Source organism: Tasmannia lanceolata, unplaced genomic scaffold (genome assembly GCF_043159265.1).
Source record: "Tasmannia lanceolata isolate RefF3 unplaced genomic scaffold, GAP_Taslan_0.1 ptg000008l, whole genome shotgun sequence".
NCBI lineage: Eukaryota > Viridiplantae > Streptophyta > Magnoliopsida > Canellales > Winteraceae > Tasmannia > Tasmannia lanceolata.
The window spans coordinates 2,890,791-2,913,972 of record NW_027518685.1 but is presented as its reverse complement, the minus strand read 5'-3'; the positions used below and the strand labels follow the sequence as shown (position 1 = coordinate 2,913,972).

Sequence of the window (23,182 nt, the reverse complement as noted above, 5' to 3'; positions counted from 1 at the left end):
GAAAAAGTATAAGCACAGAAAATTCATACTCAAATGAATAATAAATGCAGTTTGTTTAGATTGACCAACCGAGGAGCCCTTGTAAATGGGCTTTTGCAAGGCCACCCTTCCCTCTATCATTCCTCTATTCTTGAAGACTTAACTCAAATTTTGATGACGTAAGTGGGGCAAGTCTTAGAGAATTCAAAGGTCTCATTTTACATGCTACTTTCTATTAAGTCCACGAATTTGAAAACAGCCATTTCATTATATTATAGACTTAGCTGCAACAAACTTTCTTATCTCCTTGAACCCAAAAAAGAAAAAGAAAAAAAAAAGCTTCACCAATTTGTTTAAGACCGGCCTCCGAGAAGAATGAGAAATATCAATGGAAGGCTTACTTCTCTTATTTTCTTTCTCACTTTATTCTCTTCTCTCTCAAAAATTTCCACTGCATCCGACACAATTACTCGAACCCAATCAATCATCAACAACCAAACACTGATTTCCACAGACCAAACCTTCCAATTAGGATTCTTCAGCCCCGGTAATTCCACAAACCGATACTTAGGAATCTGGTACAATAACATATCAATTCCAACAGTAGTATGGGTAGCAAACAGAGAGAACCCAATTATGGATTCCTCCGGAATTCTCAAGATCGGCGATCAGGGAAATCTTGTCATTCTCAACGGTTCAGATCATGTGATCTGGTCATCGAACCGAACAAATGCAAACAGTCCGGTGGCGCAGATCTTAGATTCGGGAAATCTTGTTATAAGAGAGGAAGGTGATACTAATTCTCAAAATTTCTTATGGCAGAGCTTTGATTATCCATGTGATACTATGCTACCCGGAATGAAACTTGGATGGAATTTTAGTACTGGATTAGATATATATCTAACATCATGGAAAAGTGCTGATGATCCATCAATTGGAGACTATTCTTTCAAGTTCGAACCTCATAGTCCTCCACAGGCATATCTATGGTATCGATCGTTAGAACGAGTTCGAATTGGTCCTTGGAATGGGATTCAGTTTAGTGGGGTTGCTGAAATGAAGTCAGATTCTTTGTTCAAATACCAATTTTTATTCAATCAGGATGAGCTTTCTTACAGCTTTGAAGTCCTCAACAATTCTCTTATTTCAAGGTTAACAGTGACTCAATCAGGAGAGATCCAACGGCTGGCGTGGATCGAAGGGAGTGGAGGAAGCAGTGGGTATTGGAACGTTTTTTGGAGATCGCCAAGTGATCGGTGTGATAATTATTCTCAATGTGGGCCCTATGGTATTTGTAACATTCAGAGTGCTCCCATTTGCAACTGTATGCAGGGATTCGAACCCAAATCGGCACAAGATTGGTATTTGAGAGTTATGAGTGGTGGGTGTGTGAGGAAAAAATCATTGGATTGTCAAAAGGGAGATGGGTTTTTGAGATTGCAGGGGATTAAATTGCCTGATACTTCACTTTCTTTTGTTGATATGAGCATGAGTCTAAGAGATTGTGGACAACTGTGCTTGAAGAATTGTTCGTGTATGGCTTATTCGAATGCTGATGTTCGTGGAGGAGGACGTGGGTGTATAATTTGGGCTACTGATTTGATTGATCTTAGAGAGTTTGCAGGGTCCGGGCAGGATCTTTACGTGAGAGTTTCAGCTTCTGAACTAGGTACGTAATGGAACTCTTACTCATTATTGAAGCTTATGTGTTATTTTTTTACATGTTTTAGAAGCTAATTTAGGATTAGATTTCATGAAGTGCAAAAGGGATGCCTAGTTTCTAGTTCTCAGTTCTGTAGGACTCGGTGAGTCAACTTACTCAATTCAACTCGGAAATAGAGACAAAACTAAAAGAGAAAAAATGTGAGTTGAATTTAGCCACGGGTTCTTATGAAAGGACATGGGGATTCAGACAATTCCTAAATTAAGATATGAATGCCGTGTAACAAACGCCTTCAACTAATCTCAAACCTTTCAAAATGTCTCTTTTCGTAAAAGAGTTTGACTAACTGTAACAATGCATTTTATCAGATGAAAGTAACAGTGGTAAAAGACAATTTTTGGGTCCTACATGGGGCATATATAAGGAGGCATAATACACGAGATAGAGACTGTTGATATTGTAGAGCATCATGAGCCGAACCAGTAGGTGACATCACATATGTGAGACAAACTGCCACAAAAATTATCTTTTCTTGGCAGAACCCAAAATGATTCTTGACAAATCTAAGAGCTTAGGATCATCTGATCAAGTTGATCTCAATGCCATTTGGCCCGCATTGTAGTTGCCATACGAACTATCGGTGGTTCAATCACGTAAATGAGGAAGAAGTGTGGCCCAATAAGTGTCCCTTGGTAAGCTAAAACTGTTCTTGTAAGTCTCTTTAATGTGAATCCATTACAAATATGATCATCATTATGGTCAATTCTAATGATCAATACTATATCTTAGATGGGGAAGAAGGGACTTTTGTCAAAGGTGGTCTGATACCATGTAAATGAAAAGGTTTGTAGAAACCATTGCAATGCCTTTGACTAGAAAGAGGGAATTATATTTATCTTCTTTTAATAGGTGTGCTAAGGGGGACTTAGGATTAATGGAGGGAAGAGGGAGGAAATTAAAAGCAAGAAACTGAGATGTTGTTTGTCGTTTTGAGACATAAATGAACAACAATATGTAGGGTATTTTCGTACATTATCGCCCTCCATTCTGGTCTATAGGATGCTCCATCGGATTTTGTGGCTACCTCTGTGTCACAACTCACAATCTAATATAACTTCGGACCTTAGAGGGGGTTCAATGGACACCCTCAAATCTAGCTACTATGTCCAATTCGTGTACACTAACTGTTCAGATCCTTTGAATCCATCAAACCATCTGCGTCCATTGACCCATTTATCCTATAATTAAAATAGATTTGTAACTAAATATCTTGTTGGACCCATTTTTTGTGGCCTAGAGAGGCATATTATAACTGTCATTTTGGCTCAGCATTTTTTCTGCGCTCTATTTTGCTAAGATGTGGCGATTGTGTATAGGCGGTCGTCATAAGAAGAGGCGAGTGGCAATAATAGTCAGCGTAACCTTAGTTTCAGCCATAATTCTGTCTGGGTGGATTATTGGTTGTTGCATATGGCAGGAGAAGAAGAAGAAGAAGAGGCAAAACTCAAACCCAAAAAAAGGTCTAAAACTACACCTTTGCCATTACAAATGACTATGAAAGTGCATTTTCAATATTTATTTACATCTAATCATTTTTGCAATCATCCATTCTAATGCAGGTTGTAATGCTAAAATCCAAGAGATTCCATTATTTGATAAGGTTGGTGGTACATTTAGGGCCAGAGACAAGTCTGAGGAAAGTAGGAAGGAAGAGCTTGAGCTACCTTTATATGATTTAGGTACTGTAGCAAGTGCCACCGATAACTTCTCCAATGAAAATAAGCTCGGAGAGGGTGGATTTGGCCCTGTTTACAAGGTAATTTCTCGTAAGCACCTAATTAGTAAACCATATAGTATACTCTTGTTACATAGGGAAAGATTCAAAACATTCCCTACATAATTAGATAATCAATATTGTATCTCATGTACCCGGGTATAACTCGCCTTCAAAAGCTAGCCGTTATAGGGAGGGCGCACATTCCCTTGTAAGCACATCCACATCCATTCACCTATCCGATGTGGGATCTTTGCTTTCATGTGGAACCCCCAACAATCTTCCCCTTCATGGGGAAGCAACGTGGACAATCTCGCCCATCCACGCGGGTGTTACCGACATCTTCCCGAGGGATATTTCCATCCTCGGAGGCTAAACTGGGGTTACTATGTCCCGGCTCTGATACCACTTGTTTGGACCCGGGCATAACTCACCCTCAAAAGCTAGCCGTTAAGGGGAGGGCGCTCATTCCCTTATAAGCACATCCACATCCATTCACCTATGAGGGATCTTTGCTTTCACGTGGAATCCCCAACATCTCATGCTTGGCTTCATCTTTTTAGAAAGAAGTTCCATCATCGTTTAGAGAGATCTCCCCTGTAAACCTCCTTTGGTAATTTTGAAAGAATAAAGAAAGTAACGAGAGAGAAACTGTTATGGAAAAAACGTGAAAGAAAATAAAATATGCAAGACAAGCTTTTAACGTGATTGGGCAATAGCCTAAATCCACAGAGAAACAGCAGCTCTGCTCTTCTAATGAGCAAATATGCCACTTATTGGGCCTACAATCTGCATCACTTAGAGAAAAGGAAGTTATAAAATGAGAAGGGAAAGAGATTAAATAGAGAGAGGAGAATCTTAAGAAAGGAGAAGAGGATATGGAAGTTTACATATTCTCCAAGGGTCAAGTTCAATATAAAGCAACCAAACTATTCAAGGCTGGGTTTGAAAGTAGAGATCAAAACAAAATGAACAAGGATCTTTACTGTGCAGGCAAATTTTCATTAATGAGGTCATTAAGATGCCTCTATTGAACTCATTTGAGGTTGACCTCACTAAAGAAATAGCATACAGCGACCATATATGTTACAATGTGTAAATTGAAGTGGGGATGAACACCCTTACGGTATATTCTGTTCATTCATCCCTTTAACAGAATGGCTTGGGAGTTTCTAGAATGGCTTACCTTACATTGTTTGTGCACTATAGCTATAGATTGGCAATCTTAACCATCCAATCAATGACATGCAAATGGCTGATTCATGTGCCAAATAGTGGTATTAGTAAAACAAAATTAAAAGAATAAAATTTGAAATGTTCTTTTATGCTAATATCATGAATTCTGGTTGACAATATACAGGGCAAACTGGCAGATGGTCAAGAAATAGCAGTGAAGAGGCTTTCTAGGTATTCCGTACAGGGCCCAGACGAGTTCATGAATGAGGCCTCGGTGATAGCGAAACTTCAGCACAGGAACCTTGTTAAGCTTCTGGGTTGTTGCATCCATGGAGAAGAACTGATGCTGATCTACGAGTACATGCAGAACAGAAGCTTGGACTCCATTCTTTTTGGTTTGGCTCTAATCATTGTTTCATATATTCACTTCTAGTTGAATTCCATTCTTCTAATTTTTCAACAGGAAATGGATTCCATTAAAACTTGTGGACCCTACCATGAAGATGCCATAGCCCAAAAAATACACCCATCAGATAATCCAAACCATCCAATCAGAGAACTTGAAGTGCACCTCTGTTTACTTTTTCTTGAATGCCCATTTGCAGGCTACAAGAAAATTGTTAGAACCTTCCAGTTGGAGTGTTTTTGGGCTAAAAAATCTCCATGGTAGGACTCACTATGTGAAGGATTGCTATCATGCTAATGTCATGTCATGGTAACTATAAATTAGTGCGTCTCACTGTATCATTTTCATTTTTCTTTTTATCTTATGATAAATACAAGTTGTAAGTTCAGTGGTAAATTGTCCCAGATCAAACGAAAAAATCATTACTGGATTGGCAAAAGCGCTTCAACATTATAATTGGGATTGCTCGAGGTCTTCTTTATCTTCACCAAGATTCTAGACTTAGAATCATTCACAGGGATCTTAAAGCGAGCAACATTCTGTTGGATTGCAAGATGAACCCTAAAATTTCTGACTTTGGCACTGCAAGAATTTTTGGAGGAGATCAGACGGAAGAAAATACGAAGAGAGTGGTTGGAACATAGTAAGTGTTAACTAAGTTACTAGAATTTACACGAAAAGCATAATCAATTAGTAAATACACATACATGTAATGCTGAAAATTCACTTTTGTCTGACTAAATATTTGTGCTCATTGATGTCATGTAGTGGATATATGTCGCCTGAGTATGCCATGAATGGACTCTTTTCGGAGAAATCTGATGTCTTTAGCTTTGGAGTTTTAGTGATAGAGATAGTGAGCGGCAAGAAGATCCGAGCGTATTTTCATACCGAGGATGATCGCAACCTTCTTGGGCATGTAAGGAGAAAACAAATTGTTCTTTCATGTTCTACCCATATTTTTAATTTGTGCTTTAATGACAAGTAAAATTGAATTGTTTCAGGCATGGAAACTGTGGACGGAAGGAAAGGACTTGGAATTGATGGATCCATCAATGGGTGATTCATGTTCAATATCTGAAGTCTTGAGATGTGTACATGTGGGGCTCTTGTGTGTGCAAGAACACGCAGAAGAAAGGCCGACAATGTCATCTGTGGTTTTGATGCTGGGTAGTGAAAATCCAACATTGCCCCAACCCAAGCAGCCTGGATTTTGTACGATGAGAAGTCTTGCCGAGACAAATGGATCTTCCAGTGCGAAAAAATCTTCTACAATAAATGAGGTAACCATTACAACTCTAGAAGCTCGGTAGAGAACTGTATCGCCCATGGGGATTGTTGTAAATATACATTTTTTTTTTAATGGCAATTGTTGTAAATATAGATGTGCTATAGATTTATGTTTTTTGTATGGCATTTTGATGTTTGTTTCATGGTTACAAGGTTTGGAAGTCTGGTAAATGTTGCAGAAAAAGGCCTAAACATACTCAGGTGCACCTAAAACTCATAGGCTCTGTTTTGTGGCACGTAGTCCCCTTGTAGAGTAGTGGTGAATTAAAATTGAAGTAGTTAACAGGTATAATAGCAGTGAAGTTGTGTCCTCGTAGAGTAGTGGTCAGTGGTGTTTGGTTGTCACTTGTCAACTAAAGTAGTTTCCTCGTGGGGAGGGTTGTTACCAAAATTTGGGGCGCAGGGGTGTCATTACCAATATAGACAAGAGAGAAAAATGGAAAGAGTGATAAATCCCAACATTAATAGGGCGGTCCAGTGCACGAGGTTCCCGCCATTGCGGGCTCTGGGGAGGGCTAGATGTACGCAGCCTTACCCCTGCTTTGCAGAGAGGCTGTTTCCGTGAATCGAACCTGTGGCCACCAGGTCACAATGGAGCAACCTTACGCCAAGGCTCGCCCTCGCTAAATCCCAACATTACTAACAAAAAAGTCTTCCTTTTTCAAGTTTTTTCGTGCCGTGAAAAAGTCATGCCACATGGACAGACAAGGGATGGACAAGGCAAGTAGTCTCCTAGTAGCTTGAATCAAAACATGCAATCAAACACCATTGGTAGACGAAATGATACCCCGAAATTAACCAAAAACCCAGTAAACCCTAGAAATTATGCAACCAGGATCTTTATGAATACAACTCTACTGGGCTTAATGGGTAGCTCGTCAATCCAACTATGTCTTCAAGCAATTTTGTTTGAAACAAAACACTGTGCCCAAAAGTCTATGTTAGCCCGCAATCAGGTAAAACTCTCACATGCTCACTTCTCCATGGAATCATATTGGCAAAGAAGAATTTCCATCAGCTTTTTTTTTTTTTTTTTTAAGGAAGATAACATTTATCAAATAAAAGATGGTTACAAGTGCACTTCAGGGGGGGTAGAGCCTACCCCACATACAAGGTAGCTCTAGAAGCTCCCAATTTGGCAAGGCAATCAATCAAATCGTTGGCACTTCTAGGTATGAGAGAAAAGGAAAAAGCACCATGCATTCAAAGATCTCTAATCTCATCCAATAGATTGGTGAATCTCCACAGACCGATGTTAATCCCTTTGACCCACAACACAATGTTGGATGAATAACTTTTGACTTCCAAACTCCCTTCCATCTGGTTAATGAAGGTGGACAACCCACAGTGGAGCGCTTGGACCTCGGCTTTTGAAAAATAGGCAGTTCCAATCAGTGGTGGAACCAGGATTTGTACATATGGGGGGCAGGCTTATACGTAAGGGGGGCTGGGCTGGCTTCAAGTTTTAAAGGGGGCTGGGCCCAATTGAGTTGGGCCTATTAAGGAGTTTGGCCCAACTCAACATGGGCAGCTGCCCCGCTTATGCTACATGTAGCTCTGCCCTGGTTCCAATAGGTCCTAAACAAGAGTAGATAATATCACTCAAAGAATTCTAAAAAATGCCACCAATACCTGCTTTGCCTGGGTTGCCAAGGGAACAACCTTCAACATTGAGTCTAATTTAGATTTTGGTATGCTTCCTATCAAAATTGTGTCCCAATTGTTTATAAATGTGTTCGTTCAAAATAGCCGAAAAATGAATGTTATTGCAGAGCCCAAGAAACCAGTGTAAATCTGATATTCCAAACCATCAGCATCATGAGAGACGAATCTCAGCCTCCAAATATACAGAAATTCCTCTCCTTCCAATTAATCTAGAAGACAACAAAAGTTGTGAGATGCCATAGTGTTAAACCATGCAAATCATTTATTGTCAATGCATTAAGCAAGAAATCCACGGTTCCATAGTAAATCTCTACAATTGTAAGCTGAGGCAAGATTATCTCAGGATTTCCCATTGGTTCATATCTCATATCAAGTGGGAAGGCAACCTTGTTCCCGGTTTGTTTGCTAAGGAGGAATGAAGTCCGCTGAAAAGAAAAATTCAGTCAGCTTCCTAATCCGGCGTCTCGTTTTCTAGTTGAGGGTGCCGATGGCAAACCCCAATATTTGGATATCAAATATGAAATATTGCCCTTTTTGTTTTATAATATTTTAATAGCTTTTAATAGCTTTTAATATAATAAAATAGAAAGGACAAAGCCTCATAGTCATATTTAATGATAAAAGCTGCCTAAGTTGAGGAAAAACAAAATACTCCCACGTTCATAAAGTATTTATAAATTCATTCTTTTTTGTAGACTGATATTGTTAGAAGATTCTTTCCCATCACCTAATTACACTTCTATAGAATATAATGTTATGATTCCTAATGTTTGTTGTTTAATATATCTGGTCGGGGTCCTGCCTAACCCCAGCTTACCTGCCAAAAAAAAATGTTATGATTCCTTTGGTTTCTTGTTCCCCTATATTAACTAACTCCATATAAGGTGTTTTCTTGCCTAGGCATATTCCCATCTCAGTTTTTATGTGTATTCTACTGGAGTTTCTATTTGAGTTCAAGAAAGCCGCTAGAAAAACAGAAACCCTTTTGTAGGGAATCAAACAGGTAGAACTCACCCCTAAAAGCGAGGGTGCACATTCCCTTATAACTCATCCACATCCATTTCATATGTCCAATGTGGGATTATTGCTTTTGCGTGGAGGCATACCGGGGTTACCGAGATCTTCCAGGGAGTTACCAAGCCCCAGCTCTGATACCATTTGTAGGGGAATCAAACCGGGTAGAACTCACCCGTAAAAGCTAGTTGTTAGAGGGAGGGTGCACATTCCCTTATAACCCATCCACATCCATTGCACATGCCCGATGTGGGACTATTGCTTTTGCGTGGAACCCCAACACCTTTTTTGTTAAAAAGGACACTCCCTTGATTCCCTACAAGTGCCCCAAAAGACACTACAGGAAATATATGATTTCTACTGGTGTAATTCTGCGGGCGTCACTTAAATCACCGCTAAAGGTTTATTTTCAGGGGCGGTCTTAAATAATTCGCCTTAAAAACTTTTTAGTGAAAAAATACTGAATTGGCTAAAAATTACCAGCAGTGGTGACTGCCATACTAGGACTTTTCTACCGGCGGTTTTATGATATGACCGCCAGTGATAAGCCGTATTCGCAGAGTATAATTCCCCTTACCCCTGCTTTTGGGTTGGCCGTGGCACCTGTGTGACCCTCTTTAGTTTGGTCATACATATGGGTTTTTAATATGAGCCGTTGGGCAACCAATTACTCCAAAAGCTTAAGCTGTTAGAGTTGCTGTTATTTAATCATGTGACCCCTTTTTCGGGTTTGGCAGTACAAGTGGATTTTTTAATATCAAAGAGTTTTTCTCCTCTATTTTTTTTTTGTTTTTTTGGGTAGGCATAATATCAAAGAGTTGTTAGGTTAAGAACCCAATACCTGACGTGAGGCAATAGCTCTCGTAACATGTGAAATGAATTGGTTGTTTCACACGTTACCGAAAACTCTTTCCATTTTGGGAAGTTGCAAGTCTTTTTTCTTTCTTTAATGGTAGTAAGAGCTTAAGAAGAATTAGCTTCCCCACTAAGACATCGTCGTTTTTGTTCAACAAGAAGAGATTGTCTTGGAGTTTATTAACATAGACTTAGGCCCCGGTGGTTTTGGACCTTGAGAATTGAGTCTAAAAAACTGATTATTTGATTCAAAATCAAACCCAATTTTGACTTCTACAATCAGCTTTGGACAAAATCAATTAGAGAGAGATGCCTTGTTTCTTTCTGTTTCTTTTTCTTTTTCTTTCTTTTTTTCAACCCAAGTTGGGTCGAGGACAACCTGTAAAATCCTTCGTTGCTTCACGTGAAATTAAATATAAGTGCATGTTTTTTCCGCCTTCCTGACTTAACTCGAGTTTTTTTTTTTTAACTTTTCTAGTCGGCTGTGTTGACTTATCCACATTCGTCTCTCTACAGAAGTCTACAAGAAAGTTCCTTTATGACCACTTTCAGAAAGGAAGAAACCCAAATTTTCTCCCTTTTCCTTAGTCCTACCACTTGAAACTTTCGCAGTGGTGTTCCCCCACCCAACTTACCCATATAAAATTGAAAGTATGAAGAAAGTGGGGGGTGGCAATACCATTTTCCTTACCAAAATTACCCTAAAATTTATGTGACTAGATGGACTTTTTTGTGTATGGATGCTGAGTTTGGATGTATAGCCCAATTTGTAGGGCTGCAACTCGGGTCGGGCGGGTCGGGTTTTGGAGAACCCAACCCTACCCGAGAAATATCTCGGGTCGGGTCGGGTTTTTTTTCGGAAAACCCACGATTCCCAAACCCGGCCCTACCCATGATAAATCTCGGGTCGGGTCGGGTTTTTTCATGTTGACGCAATTTTTTAAGGAAAATTCTTGTTTGGCAAGGCAACTCAACTCATAGAAGTAGAAATCACACTCACATTACACTTGAATCAAACAATGATGTAATTACACTCACACTACACTTGAATCAAACAATGCCGTAATCAAACAATGTTGTAATTACAATCAAACAATGCTAAATCAAACGCTTGAATCAACTCAACTCATAGAAGCAGAAATTACACTCACATACAATAACAATGGGTGCGTGGGTTTTCACTTTTAACTTTTAACTAACAATAGAAAAAAATGAACATACTATAACTCATGTAACTCGGGTCGGGTCGGGTCGGGCCCCTTCAAACCCGGCTCGACCCGAAACCCATGAAACCTGAACCCGACCCAGGTTATTTTCGGGTTGGGTCGATGCGGGTCAGGTAAAACCCGGCTCGAGTTGCAGCCCTACCAATTTGTGACCCAATCAATGTGGGTGATGTACATTACAGAGAAATGAAATTCTTTTTTCTAATAAATCTGTTAAGGGTCACGCCTAACCCAACTTTGCTTACCAATAAAGCTCTTATAGTAACTTGTTTCCTACTAGGAATCAACTATTTGTAAATTACCTAGTATTATGGTCAGATATGAATAGGGTATCTTCGGTCATTTAAAAATATCAGGGATTGTTTAGTTAATTTTACCTTATAAACATGATTATCCCTTTGAATATAGTAACTTGTTTTCTATTAGGAATCAACTATTTGCAAATGGGCAATGATAAATTCCCACCCGTGGAGTACGCATACGCACCCTTTATAACATGATTTGACGTCAAAAAGCATTAAAGTTGAGCACTGTTCACATCAAATCATGGCATAAGGGGAGCGTATGCGTACTGCAGGGGTGCGAATTTATCATTGCCCTTGTAAATTACCTAATATTATCGTCAAATAAGTACTTGTAAATTACCTATTATTATCGTCAAATAACTATTTGTAAATTTACCTAGTATTATCGTCAGATCTGAATAGGGGTTTTTTGGTCATTTAAAAATATCAATGATGGTTCAGTTAATTTACCTTATAAACATGATTATCCCTTTGAATGTCAAGGCTATTTCAGTTAATTTGTTAAAAACTAGGGATATTTCAGTAATTCCACCGACGACGATTGGTCAGCCAACACTGATAAATGGAGAAAGAAAAAATACAGCTAGCGAAGACTCCAATTAGTCATCCTACCAATTATACCCCTTGCAACTTCTACGAAAGAGATGAGAAATGCAGAATCCAATAACTGTATCTGTGTTGTCATCCATGGTCTCTCCTTCCTCGAACCCCTTTCTTTTCTCTCTTATTTAACCCACCATCAATCTTTCAATTCCCATTAAACACTTATCCTTTTTCACCCATTCATATATTCTCATTCTCAATACTATTTTTTGTTGTGCTTCTTCTTTCTGAAATGGCAGCAAAATCTGTAGATTTTGAGGATTTTCTGCCCGTTATGGCAGATAAACTAGGCGAAGAGGAGTTTATGGGAGAGCTCTGTAATGGGTTTAATTTGCTGATGGATAAAGACAAGGGTGTAATTACGTTTGCGAGTTTGAAGAGAAATTCGGCTCTGTTGGGTTTGCAGGGTTTGAAAGATGATGAGTTGATGAGTATGTTGAGAGAAGGGGATTTGGATGGAAATGGGTCTTTGAATCAGATGGAGTTTTGTATTCTCATGTTTAGATTAAGTCCTGATTTGATGGAAGAGTCTAAGATGTGGTTGGATGAAGCTCTGCACCAGGAATTGAAGGATTTCACGAGTTAAGTTTTATTTTTTATTTTCTCTTTCTCCTTTTTCTTATGGGGAGAGAAAGAAATTGGGTATTTCTGAGATTACCCATTTACATTGTACACACTATTTTTCTCATCAATAAAGGGCTCTTTGTCTTTTTCCCTTTGGATCTCCATTATTACTTGTTCACAGCTGATTTTGGAGGGTGTCACACCATTTTCTTCTTAATAAATTTCTTTTTCTTATGTTTATTGGATTTTGATCGATGTGATGATACTGGGGGTCAAGATTATTTGATGTATAGAGTGTTAATTGTTATACCGATGACGCTTTGGATCAAATTTGTGGGAAATAATTAAAGGACCAAGGGGAATCCATTATATATTCAATTGAATTTAAAGGTATCTGAAATCTCTTCATTTTTTGTTTTTTGTTTTTAATTCTTTTAAGAAAAAAGATGATACTGCAAACCATTAAAACCTCAAATCTTAGCAGAGTTATATACCAGTTACATCTATCTTGAAAGATTGTTAAATACAGCATTTCTTTTAAAACTGGAGGATGTTCTTTGTAAGGAACTCACTGCTCTCCACCCCTCAAATTCAATAAGAAGCTTTGACAAAAGAAGAGGTAGAAACACTTCTTCAAAAGGGTGGCCGCCAATCAGTCTACTTCCAAATTTGGTAGTCCACCCAAATTCCACTTGATCATCTTGTGGGGCCTAGTGGGTAGAAATCAACGGACAAGGGTCTGAACAAAATCCGCGAATCAAAAGCAAGATAAAACAAATTACAATGGCCACACCCACACATAAAGAACACACTCAGTGTACCTTCTTCGCCGCAAAGGCCTACATCCGGGCAATTCCGAGAAATATTTCACTGATCAAGAAGTAGTAAAGATTACAATAGGTTCTTCCATATGATGTCTCCTATTTGCAAGCAGGATATCCGAGTTGTGAGGAGATTTTTCCAAGGGAAAGAATAAAAACCCATAAAAGACGGATCAAAGTCACATTTGCAACTGAGACATGCCAAACCAGTTCTTAAGAAATGCCTAGAGACTTCATCAATGCCACATGCTTATTGCTGATTATTGTGCCCTGCGCCGTGTCAGTGGACCACATGCTCATTCACTGCTGGTAAGCTCGAGAGGTTTTGAGCAAAATAATGGACTTGTTTGAGATTTCTCGGGTATTTCTGCTCACGTTTCAGAGCTTCTAGATAGCTGGTTTCTTGCGTCGTGGCCTAGTAAGAGCATGATTCTATGAAAACTTGCCGTGTTGGCATCCATCGGTGCTCTTTGAAAAGAGAAATATGTTCGCACTTTAAAGAATGTAATGAAAATTGCCCTCTCTTCTCTCTCGAGGTTCATATTTTTAGTTATCTCTTTTGCTAAAGCACTTTCTTCTTTCAAATTTCATTCGGACACGGACGTTAGACCTTGTGGAAAGAGATCTGCCTCAACCTCAATAGGGTCAATGACAATGAGGAGATCGTCGAACTTTGATTATTCTAGCTTGGGGAATCCAGGGCCCTTAGATATAAAAGGAGTTCTTGGATATGAATATGGCCTTATAAAGTGGGGTCGATTGGAATCAAGGACTCTAATATGGCGGAAGTGAGGGTGATTCTCTAGGGTATAGTATACAACATTGATGACTGGTAGACGGGTAGAGATATGTATAATCCCATACTGGAGGGTGATTCCCTCAATGTAATCAGATGGTTGGATGGTCGATCTATCCATCCTTAGAGATATTCAGAGTAAATTGACGAACTCCCGGACAAGGTGGAGGGCCATTGTGTTCACTTTCATCACTTCAGGAAATCAATAAACGAAGAGGCTGATTGTTTAGCCCGAGACACAGTGTCTAGAGTGGAATTAGAGATCTTTGATTCCCCCCTCCTTGAGGAGGTTTTTGTACTTGTATCTTCCTTTTCCTTGTTCTGTCATCTTTTCCCATTGACTATTGGTCATGGCTTGTTCATATCAATACATTATCACCATTTCAAAATAATAATAATAATAATAAGAGGAATGTTAGACTCATAGGAGCCCTTGCAAAAAAATAGGGAAAGGGCTCCCTCATTGGTCAAAACCCATTTAGGATTGTGCAGAAAATCAGAGTCATAGCTGTCATAAAGGGGTTTTGACCAATGGGGGCGCCCTTTCCCTGTTTTTTTGCAAGGGCTCCTGTGAGTCTAGCATTGCTCTAATAATAAAAGGAACAATAACCAATGGGGGACACGAGAATGACGAAATTGTCAACATGCTTTTTTGAAATTATCAACGACGGACAAAAGAGGTCTTGTCAGTAAAAGCTGGGCGAAAATCAGTTTTCCATCTTCTCTCTTCTTCCTTTTTTTTTTTACTTTTCCATCTTCTCTCTTCTTCCCTTTTTATTTTTACTTTTCCATTTTCAACTTTGTTTTTTTTACGCTACCAGTCATCTTCCTCATCATTCAGCCACCATTGTCGCTGAGAAGTCTCGAAAACTTGAAACGTGAGTTCATTCCCATCAATCTCTCTGTATCTAGGTTTTGTTTTTCCATTTATTTTAGGGTTTTGCATTTCCCCTTCTCCCTTTCAATGGCAGATTAGGTAGATGAATTGTAGGCTAGAACGCAAAAAAAAAAAAAAAAAAAAGGTGAAAATGAACGAGTGAAAAAAAAATAAAAATAGGAAGTAAAAATATTGTTCATAAGTAGGGCTACAACTTGGGTTGGGTTTTACCCGACCCGCATCGACCAGACCCGAAAATAGCCTGGGTTGGGGTCATGTTTCTCGGGCTTCGGGTCGAGCCGGGTCTATGATCCAAAAGCCCGCATGAATCTCGGGTTGAGCCAGGTTTGAAGGGGCCCGACTCGAGTTACTTAAGTTATAGTACGTATTTTTTTTTCTAAAACTTTGTTACTTTAAAAGTGGAAACTTAAAAGTAAAACTCACGCACGCATGCAATCACAGGGACTCTTTCCATCTTCTGTTCGTTTCCCCACTTTAGCTCTAGGGTTTCAAGTTTCAACTAAATAGTTAATGCACTAAATAGTTTGTTGTTTATCTCATGTGAGTATAATCATTTTCATTTGGTAATGCATCAATTTATTCTCTTTGGACTAGTTATTAGTTAATGCACTAAAGAGTTTGCCATGCTTGAGTTTTTCTACTTCTATGAGTTAAGTTGCCTTGCCAAACAAGAGCTTTCCTTAAAAAATTGTGTCAACATAAAAAAAAACCCGACTAGACCCAACTCGACCCGAGATTTATCATGGGTAGGGCCGGGTTTGGGAATCATGGGTTTTACGGAAAAAAACCTGTCCCGACCAGACCCGAGATATTTCTCGGGTAGGGTTGAGTTCTTCAAAACCCTACCCGCCCAACCCGAGTTGCAGCCCTATTCATAAGGGACTTGTTGATAAGCCCATTCGGAAATTGGTAACCCCATTTGGATACTAGATAACCCAATCCCAGAGGCTTGAAAACCCCCTTCCAAAACGCCAGTACCCTCGGCCAATTTTCAGGGACTTGATAAGCCCATTCGGAAATTGGTAACCCCATTTTTTATCCTAGATAACCCTAATCCATAGACTTGAAAACCCACTTCCAAAACTCCAGTACCCTCGGCCAATTTTCAAGGACTTGATAAGCCCATTCGGAAATTGGTAACCCCATTTTTTATACTAGATAACCCTAATCCCAGAGACTTGAAAACCCCCTTCCAAAACTCTAGTACCCTCAACCAATTTTCAGGGACTTGATAAGCCCATTCAGAAATTGGTAACCCTACTTTTGAGAGTTGCTAACCCCCTTCCAAAGAGTTGATAAACTCCTTCTGCTACAAAGCTCCCATGCCTATAGCAACTCTGACATTACAATTTTGCTCATGATAGAAATAACAAAAGAAACGGATGTTGTATTCATCAAATGTGCTTCATGTATTACATCCAAATTCGTGTATTGCAAAAAAAATTTAAGTACATCGCAAAATGTGTAGCTTTCCATTCGTGTATTACATCAAAATTTTCTTATACAACGAATTGTCTACCAAAAAGTGAGTGAAGCCATCCATGCATTATCTCCGGAACACACCCTAAAATACAAACCACTTAAACCCTAAACAAGATAAATTAAAAACAGAGAAATGAAAAATTGTGCAAAACCCTAGAAAAAAAGAAAAACAAAACTTAGATACAGAGAGATAGATGGTAAGAACTAAACTTTCAAGTTTTCAAGACTTGTTAGCAACAATGGTGGCTGACTGAGAGGAAGTTAGCTAGTAGGGTAAAAATCAAAAAGGTGAAATTAGAAAAGTAAAAGAAGAGGGAAGAAGGAAAAAAACCAGGTGAAAACGTATTGTAAATGCCAAAGGGCATTTTCATCCAGCTTATGCTGACAAGACCTCTTTTGTCCCTCGTTGTTAATTTCAGAGACGATGGGTCCTCTTGACAATTACGTCATTTTTGTGTCCCCCATTGGTAATTGTTCCATAATAAAATGCCCACAGCATTCAATGACCACAGAATTGATGAAAACGTGATATTTAGCTTCTTCGCTCCAATTGCTTGAAAAGAGAGCTCCATCTTTAGCATTGGATAAAACGAATGTCCTTCATGGACGGGACTGCTAGGACAGCAACTCTTTTTAGCAAATCAATGAAGATTGGTAGGATGGAATTCGGAATTCTTAACTTAAAGTAGACGGGGTCAATGCTCGAGCTCATTTTGAAATATTACCTGGTAACCTCGGGCTAAAATTTTGAAATATTACCTGGTAAACCTCGGGAAGCTTGACCCAACTAACACCAACTGGGCCTGGCGGCTGGTGGACTATCTTTTCGACAGAGGGACCCTGGTTGGTGTTTGTTGTATATAGCCGCCGATGATGGACTTGTTAATGAGCACATTTATTTGAAACTTTAACCTTTAAACATATATAAATTGGTAATTTTCACTTCTTTTTATAGACAAACACCACAAGGACTTTCTCGTTTCATCGATGAACCGTTTTCCCCGGCAACCAATTTACGAAATGGCACTTGTAGACTTACCTTTCTACGAAAATATTTATATCTCCAAGACTCGCTCGTGTTTAATAAAGGGTCAAATTGTCAATTTACTATGACTGTATCATGAATTCATGATCACTGTATATGAGACGACCTTTGTATCTCTGCTGAGGCAATGGCTTTTGAGCTTAGATTTCCTTATGGTCTGCTAGTTCCCATCTTTCTCTTACAAATTTGCAATGCAATGGACACACTAACTCCAACCCAATCCATCAAAGATGGTGAAACCTTAATTTCACAGGACGCAAAGTTCGCATTAGGGTTCTTCAGCCCCGGCAATTCCGTCAATCGCTATGTTGGAATATGGTATAACAAGCTTCCAAACCAAACAGTTGTGTGGGTCGCCAACAGAGAAAACCCGCTTACGGATTCCTCTGGAGTTCTTACAATTACTGGTGACGGAAATCTCGTGATTTTAGATGGAAGATTGAAATCTCTCTGGTCTACTAACATTTCAATCTCATCGAACAGTACAAATGCTATGCTCTTGGATTCTGGGAATCTGATTCTATGCAACGGGAATTGTGATAATCACACGACAACATTATGGGAAAGCTTTAATTATCCAACACACGCTATTCTACCAGGGACGAGGCTCGGATTGAATAGGAAAACTGGTCAGAACTGGTCCCTAACCTCATGGAAATCACTAAACGATCCAAAGAATGGGGACTTCTCTTTCCGGCTCGACCCAGAAGGCATGCCGGAATTCTATATATGGAAAGGAGCGGATCGGAATTGGAGAAGCGGGATTTGGAATAATCAGAGATTAGTACACGCAGTGCCCGACAGGGAACTCGAAATCATATTCAATTTCAGTTACATATCTAATGAGGATGAGACCTCCTTCACTTATTCTGTCAAAAACGACTCGCTGATCACGATGTTGGATTTAGATGGCTTGGGTGTCCTCCAACAGGTGACTTGGTACGAGGAGAGCAGTCGATGGGGACAATTCTGGTCTGCCCCGCAGGATGTGTGTGACTATTACGCAGAGTGCGGTCCGAATGGCCTCTGTAGTGCTAGTGGGTCGCCTGTCTGTGACTGTTTGCGAGGGTTCGAACCAAAGTCGCCTCAGAACTGGATTTTGAGAGATGGGTCCGATGGTTGTGTGAGAAGGACATCATTAGATTGCGGGAAGGGAGATGGGTTTTTGAGATTGGAGCATGTGAAGGCGCCTGATACTCGGAAGGCTCGATTAGATTCGAGTTTGAGCTTAAATGATTGTGAAAATGAATGTCTGAACAACTGTTCTTGCACTGCTTATGCCAGTGCTGATGCTAATGGATGGGGGAATGGTTGTGTGATTTGGTTTGGGGACTTGATTGATATTAAATTGTATCCAGATGGGGGAGATGTCATTTACATACGATTGGCTGCTTCGGAATTAGGAATGTGGGGTTGTCTATAGAAATTCATTCATTTACTTTTTTTAATCAGTAGGATTTTTCTATTTAAATGCATCTAATTCAATAGCTTATAAGAAGGCAGAAAGGCATTTCGTGGCTGGCTGTTGCATAAGAAGGCAGCTACAAAGGCTCACTTTCAGCAGATTTTGTCTTATTAATTTAATTGATTAGATGCTGCTGCTGCTCTCTCTCTCTCTCTCTCTCTCTCTCTCTCTCTCTCTCTCTCTCTCTCTCTCTCTGTGCAACAGCCAGCTAGCCAGCTACAAAATGCCTTTCTGCGAAAGTTCCTAGCAAATCCCACCTTATAAATTAGAGACATGGTTTTAAATTTCAGCCCAAACACCCAAATTTCGGTTGAAATTTTGGATTTCAGCAAAAATTATATGATTTACAAAGAAATTGTTACCGAAACCATAATTGCCCTGGGATATGCAGCTAGGTGGAAGGCAAAGCATGGCTGGCACGATTTTGATCATACGAACGTGTATATTAACACGGTATTATTGATCCAGGGAAAATATCCCCATGTAAAATATCTCTGACCGTGGCTGAGCGAAAACGTTTCCATTCATCTTCAACGATCAGATCTGTGAACCGTCACTTTGTCCCTACTTTTCTCGAACCATTCCGGAGTGAAAACTTTGCCTCCCTAACTATGTCCCAAATTTTAACTTTGTAAATATGTCAATGACTATGTCCACGGGAGAAGGCAATCTAACATCTTGCATTATATACGACTAATGCAAGGGAAATACCCCTATTTTTTGCTTTTGGGGGAATTGCCCTTTATCTCTCTCCTTATAAAGGCCAGGCATGGGAATGTATAGGGGATAGAATTACAGAAATAAATCTAACAAATCACTTTGGAACACACCTGTTAAGATTCTCTTGTCAATTTACACTAGTTGGTGAAAGGTGGGAAAGATTCCAATAAGATTACAAACCCCAAGACTCGTTTACTACTAATATGATTAAAATGATCTTTTATTAGATACCGGAAAGTCTCTTCGCAGGAAGAGGATGTTAGTCATAGCCATTGTCATAATCAGTTTGGTGGTGCTTCTCTTGCTTTCATGTGGCTGTTGGAGTCGGAGGATGAGGCTGAAGATGAGAGGTGAAGATAGAAATGAAAGATTTGGCTTACCAAAGTTTAAGCATATTTAAGCCCTGCTTGTTTTCAAATTTTTTATTTGATTTTGTGTCCAAAACTGATTATTGCATTTAATTTTGATTCCATAATAAGTTTTGGACTTGATATCAATTCTCAAAATCTAGAACAAACAGGGCCTTAATAATTAGACACTGATATTTTGTGTTTTTGTGTTGCTCTATTTAGGGCTCATGGTGATGGAATCTAGGCGTAAAAATCTCTCCCGCACATATGAGCCCAAAGGAAGTATGAAAGGCATGGAATTTCCATTATTTGATCTGGGTACTGTAGTAGCTGCAACAGAGAACTTCTCGGATTCAAAAAAGCTTGGAGAGGGTGGGTTTGGCCCTGTTTACAAGGTAATGTTTCACTTCATTAACAAGCAAAAAAGGCCACTAATGGACCACGCTCGAATATGGTGGCGATAAGATTATATTAAGCATTCGTTTTGGGACCCCATATTTGGCCAACATGGTAATAAAAACTTCTCAAATCAAAGGCTGGCGTATCTACATCGGGCCCCAAAAAATGAATGGTTTAGACCATTCATTCAAAACACCCGCCTAGTAAATACTTAGAAAGAAATGTTTGATGGCAACTTTCAGGGTAAGTTGTTTAACGGGCAGGAGATAGCAGTGAAAAGGCTTTGCAGAAGTTCTGGGCAAGGCACGGAAGAATTCAGAAATGAGGTTATGCTGATCTCCAAACTTCAACATAGAAATCTTGTTAAAATTTTGGGTTATTGCATTCAAGGAGAAGAAAAGATGCTGATTTATGAGTACATGTCGAACAAAAGCTTGGACTCCCATATATTTGGTTGGTCTTTTTAAACTCTTTTGACTTTCACCTTTATGCACTTCTTCTAGGTTTTTATGAGAAGTATATATTTACATTATTTATGTATTAATTGATGAAGATTCATGGCAGATCAAAGCAGGAGGGCATTGTTGGATTGGAGGAAGAGATTCGACATAATTGTTGCGATTGCTCGAGGAGTTCTTTATCTTCATGAGGATTCAAGATTGAGAATTATCCATAGGGATCTCAAAGCCAGCAATGTTCTGCTAGATAATGAGATGAACCCAAAAATTTCAGATTTTGGTATGGCAAGGAATTTTGGTGGAAATCAGACTCAAGCTAATACTCGCAGAGTAGTTGGAACATAGTAAGTACCATTTGCATCCATATAGCTAGATGAAAACTTCTCATATCACCATTAATACTTAAGTCAAATAATGGTTTGCAGTGGTTATATGTCTCCAGAGTACGCCATGAATGGTCTTTTCTCGGTGAAATCAGATGTCTTTAGCTTTGGGGTCATACTATTAGAGATCGTTAGCGGAAAGAAGAACAATTACTACAATGATGATCCTTCCATCATTCTGATAGGACATGTATTATCTGAATTTATATTTTTTTCATATCTGTCTACGATATTTCAGACATATTTTATACTAAAATGAAATTTGGAACTATTCCAGGCATGGGAGCTATGGAAAGAAGGCAGATCATTAGAGCTACTAGACCCATCAATAATGGCTAGTTCTTTTGCTGAAAATGAAGTTTTGAGATGCATACATGTGGGGCTTTTATGTGTGCAAGAAAGTCCAGGGGACAGGCCAACCATGTCTGCGGTTGTTTTCATGCTGGGTAACGAAACAACTATGCTTCAACCGAAGAAACCTGCATTTTCATTGCGGAACGATTTGAAGGACAAAAACAAATCTACAAATGGGAAAGGATCTTGTTCCATAAACGAAATGTCAATTACTGAAGTAGAATCTCGATAGAAATGAAAATTTCCATGGGAAATGTATACAAATTCATTCATATAGACTTCTTTGCTAAAGATTTTTTATACCTCTAATACATTAAATGGTTCCTCTCCCATATCTGGTGCTCGAAGATTGTTTTGTGATGCAAATGTCAAAGTAATCACAAGCAAAGCAGATGCTGAGCGCAGTGCACCAAGGCATTAAACTCTTGGATAAAGAATGCAGGAATAAATTAGTGGTCGAAGGGGAATCCTTAAATGTCATCCGTTGGCTCAAGTGTTCGCATGAGTTTAATTTCCATTAGTTGTTCGATTCCTGAACCCCCTTGAGTGTTCCTTTTCGTATGGTTGTATTTTTTCTTTCTTTCTGCTCATTTTTTTCTGTATCCACTCGGTCCTCCTTTTCTTAATTTTTTTGCCATCATTCAAAAAAAACATTTCGCAGGCAAAGCGCCTTCCCTATGAGAAATATATCATGGGCATTGATAAGTTTCCCTTTCAAAAGTATTAATGGTGATATGTGACGACGTTTGAGTTCAGAGATGATTTAGAAATTAATGTTTAAAATCATGACTATTTGGATGATATGTGGTTTTTCATGACTAATTGGAAGAAATTTTACTAACTACAGACCTTTTTGAAAAAAAAAATCCCAATTATCAATAAAGCTTGGTGGGTTATGCCTAACCCCGACTAGAGAGAGAGAGAGGTGTTGAAGTATAAATGATTAAATAACACCATCTCTAACGGCTTAAGCTATTGGAAGTATAAATTAATGTTTAAAATCATGTCTGTTTGGATAATATGTGGTTTTTCATGAGTAATTGGAAGAAATTTTACAAACTACGGACTTTTTGGAAAAAAATCCCAATTATCAATAAAGCTTGGTGGGTTATGCCTAACCCCGACTAGAGAGAGAGAGAGAGAGAGAGAGATGTTGAAATATAAATGATTAAATAACACCAACTCTAACGGCTTAAGCTATTGGAGTAATTGGTTGTTTCACATGGTATCAGAGCAGTGGTCCTAAGTTCAAAACACAACAACTTCTTGACATTAAAAATCCAGCTGTACATCCAACACAAAAAAGTGGGCCACACATGAGGGGGAATGTTGAAGTATTAATGATTAAATAACATCAACTCAGATGGCTTAAGCTTTTGGAGTAATTGGTTGTGTCACATGATATCGTAACAAAGGTCCTAAGTTCAAAACTCTCCTTGATATTAAAAATCCACATGTAATGGCCAACCTAGAGAGAGGGAGAGAGTTTTT

The 23,182-nt window shown here is 39.0% G+C and overlaps 2 protein-coding genes and 1 pseudogene across 2 annotated transcripts; all 3 read left to right on the top strand.

Annotated features, from left to right (window-relative positions):
• The first annotated feature begins 224 nt into the window (after nucleotides 1-224).
• LOC143883939 (receptor-like serine/threonine-protein kinase SD1-8) lies at nucleotides 225-6,403 on the top strand. The gene is made up of 7 exons (XM_077387263.1): nucleotides 225-1,648; nucleotides 3,019-3,162; nucleotides 3,262-3,458; nucleotides 4,777-4,987; nucleotides 5,404-5,641; nucleotides 5,767-5,917; nucleotides 6,003-6,403. The coding sequence occupies exons 1-7, from the start codon at nucleotides 355-357 to the stop codon at nucleotides 6,309-6,311; spliced, it is 2,544 nt and encodes an 847-aa protein (XP_077243378.1). The 5' UTR covers nucleotides 225-354; the 3' UTR covers nucleotides 6,312-6,403.
• Nucleotides 6,404-12,188: 5,785 nt separating this feature from the next.
• Nucleotides 12,189-12,542, top strand: LOC143882429 (calcium-binding protein KIC pseudogene; annotated as a pseudogene).
• A 4,949-nt stretch (nucleotides 12,543-17,491) lies between these two features.
• On the top strand, nucleotides 17,492-21,923 carry LOC143882428 (G-type lectin S-receptor-like serine/threonine-protein kinase At4g27290). Its single transcript, XM_077385921.1, has 7 exons — nucleotides 17,492-18,980; nucleotides 19,975-20,097; nucleotides 20,320-20,492; nucleotides 20,739-20,949; nucleotides 21,061-21,298; nucleotides 21,380-21,527; nucleotides 21,615-21,923. The coding sequence occupies exons 1-7, from the start codon at nucleotides 17,690-17,692 to the stop codon at nucleotides 21,921-21,923; spliced, it is 2,493 nt and encodes an 830-aa protein (XP_077242036.1). The 5' UTR covers nucleotides 17,492-17,689.
• Nucleotides 21,924-23,182: the final 1,259 nt, after the last annotated feature.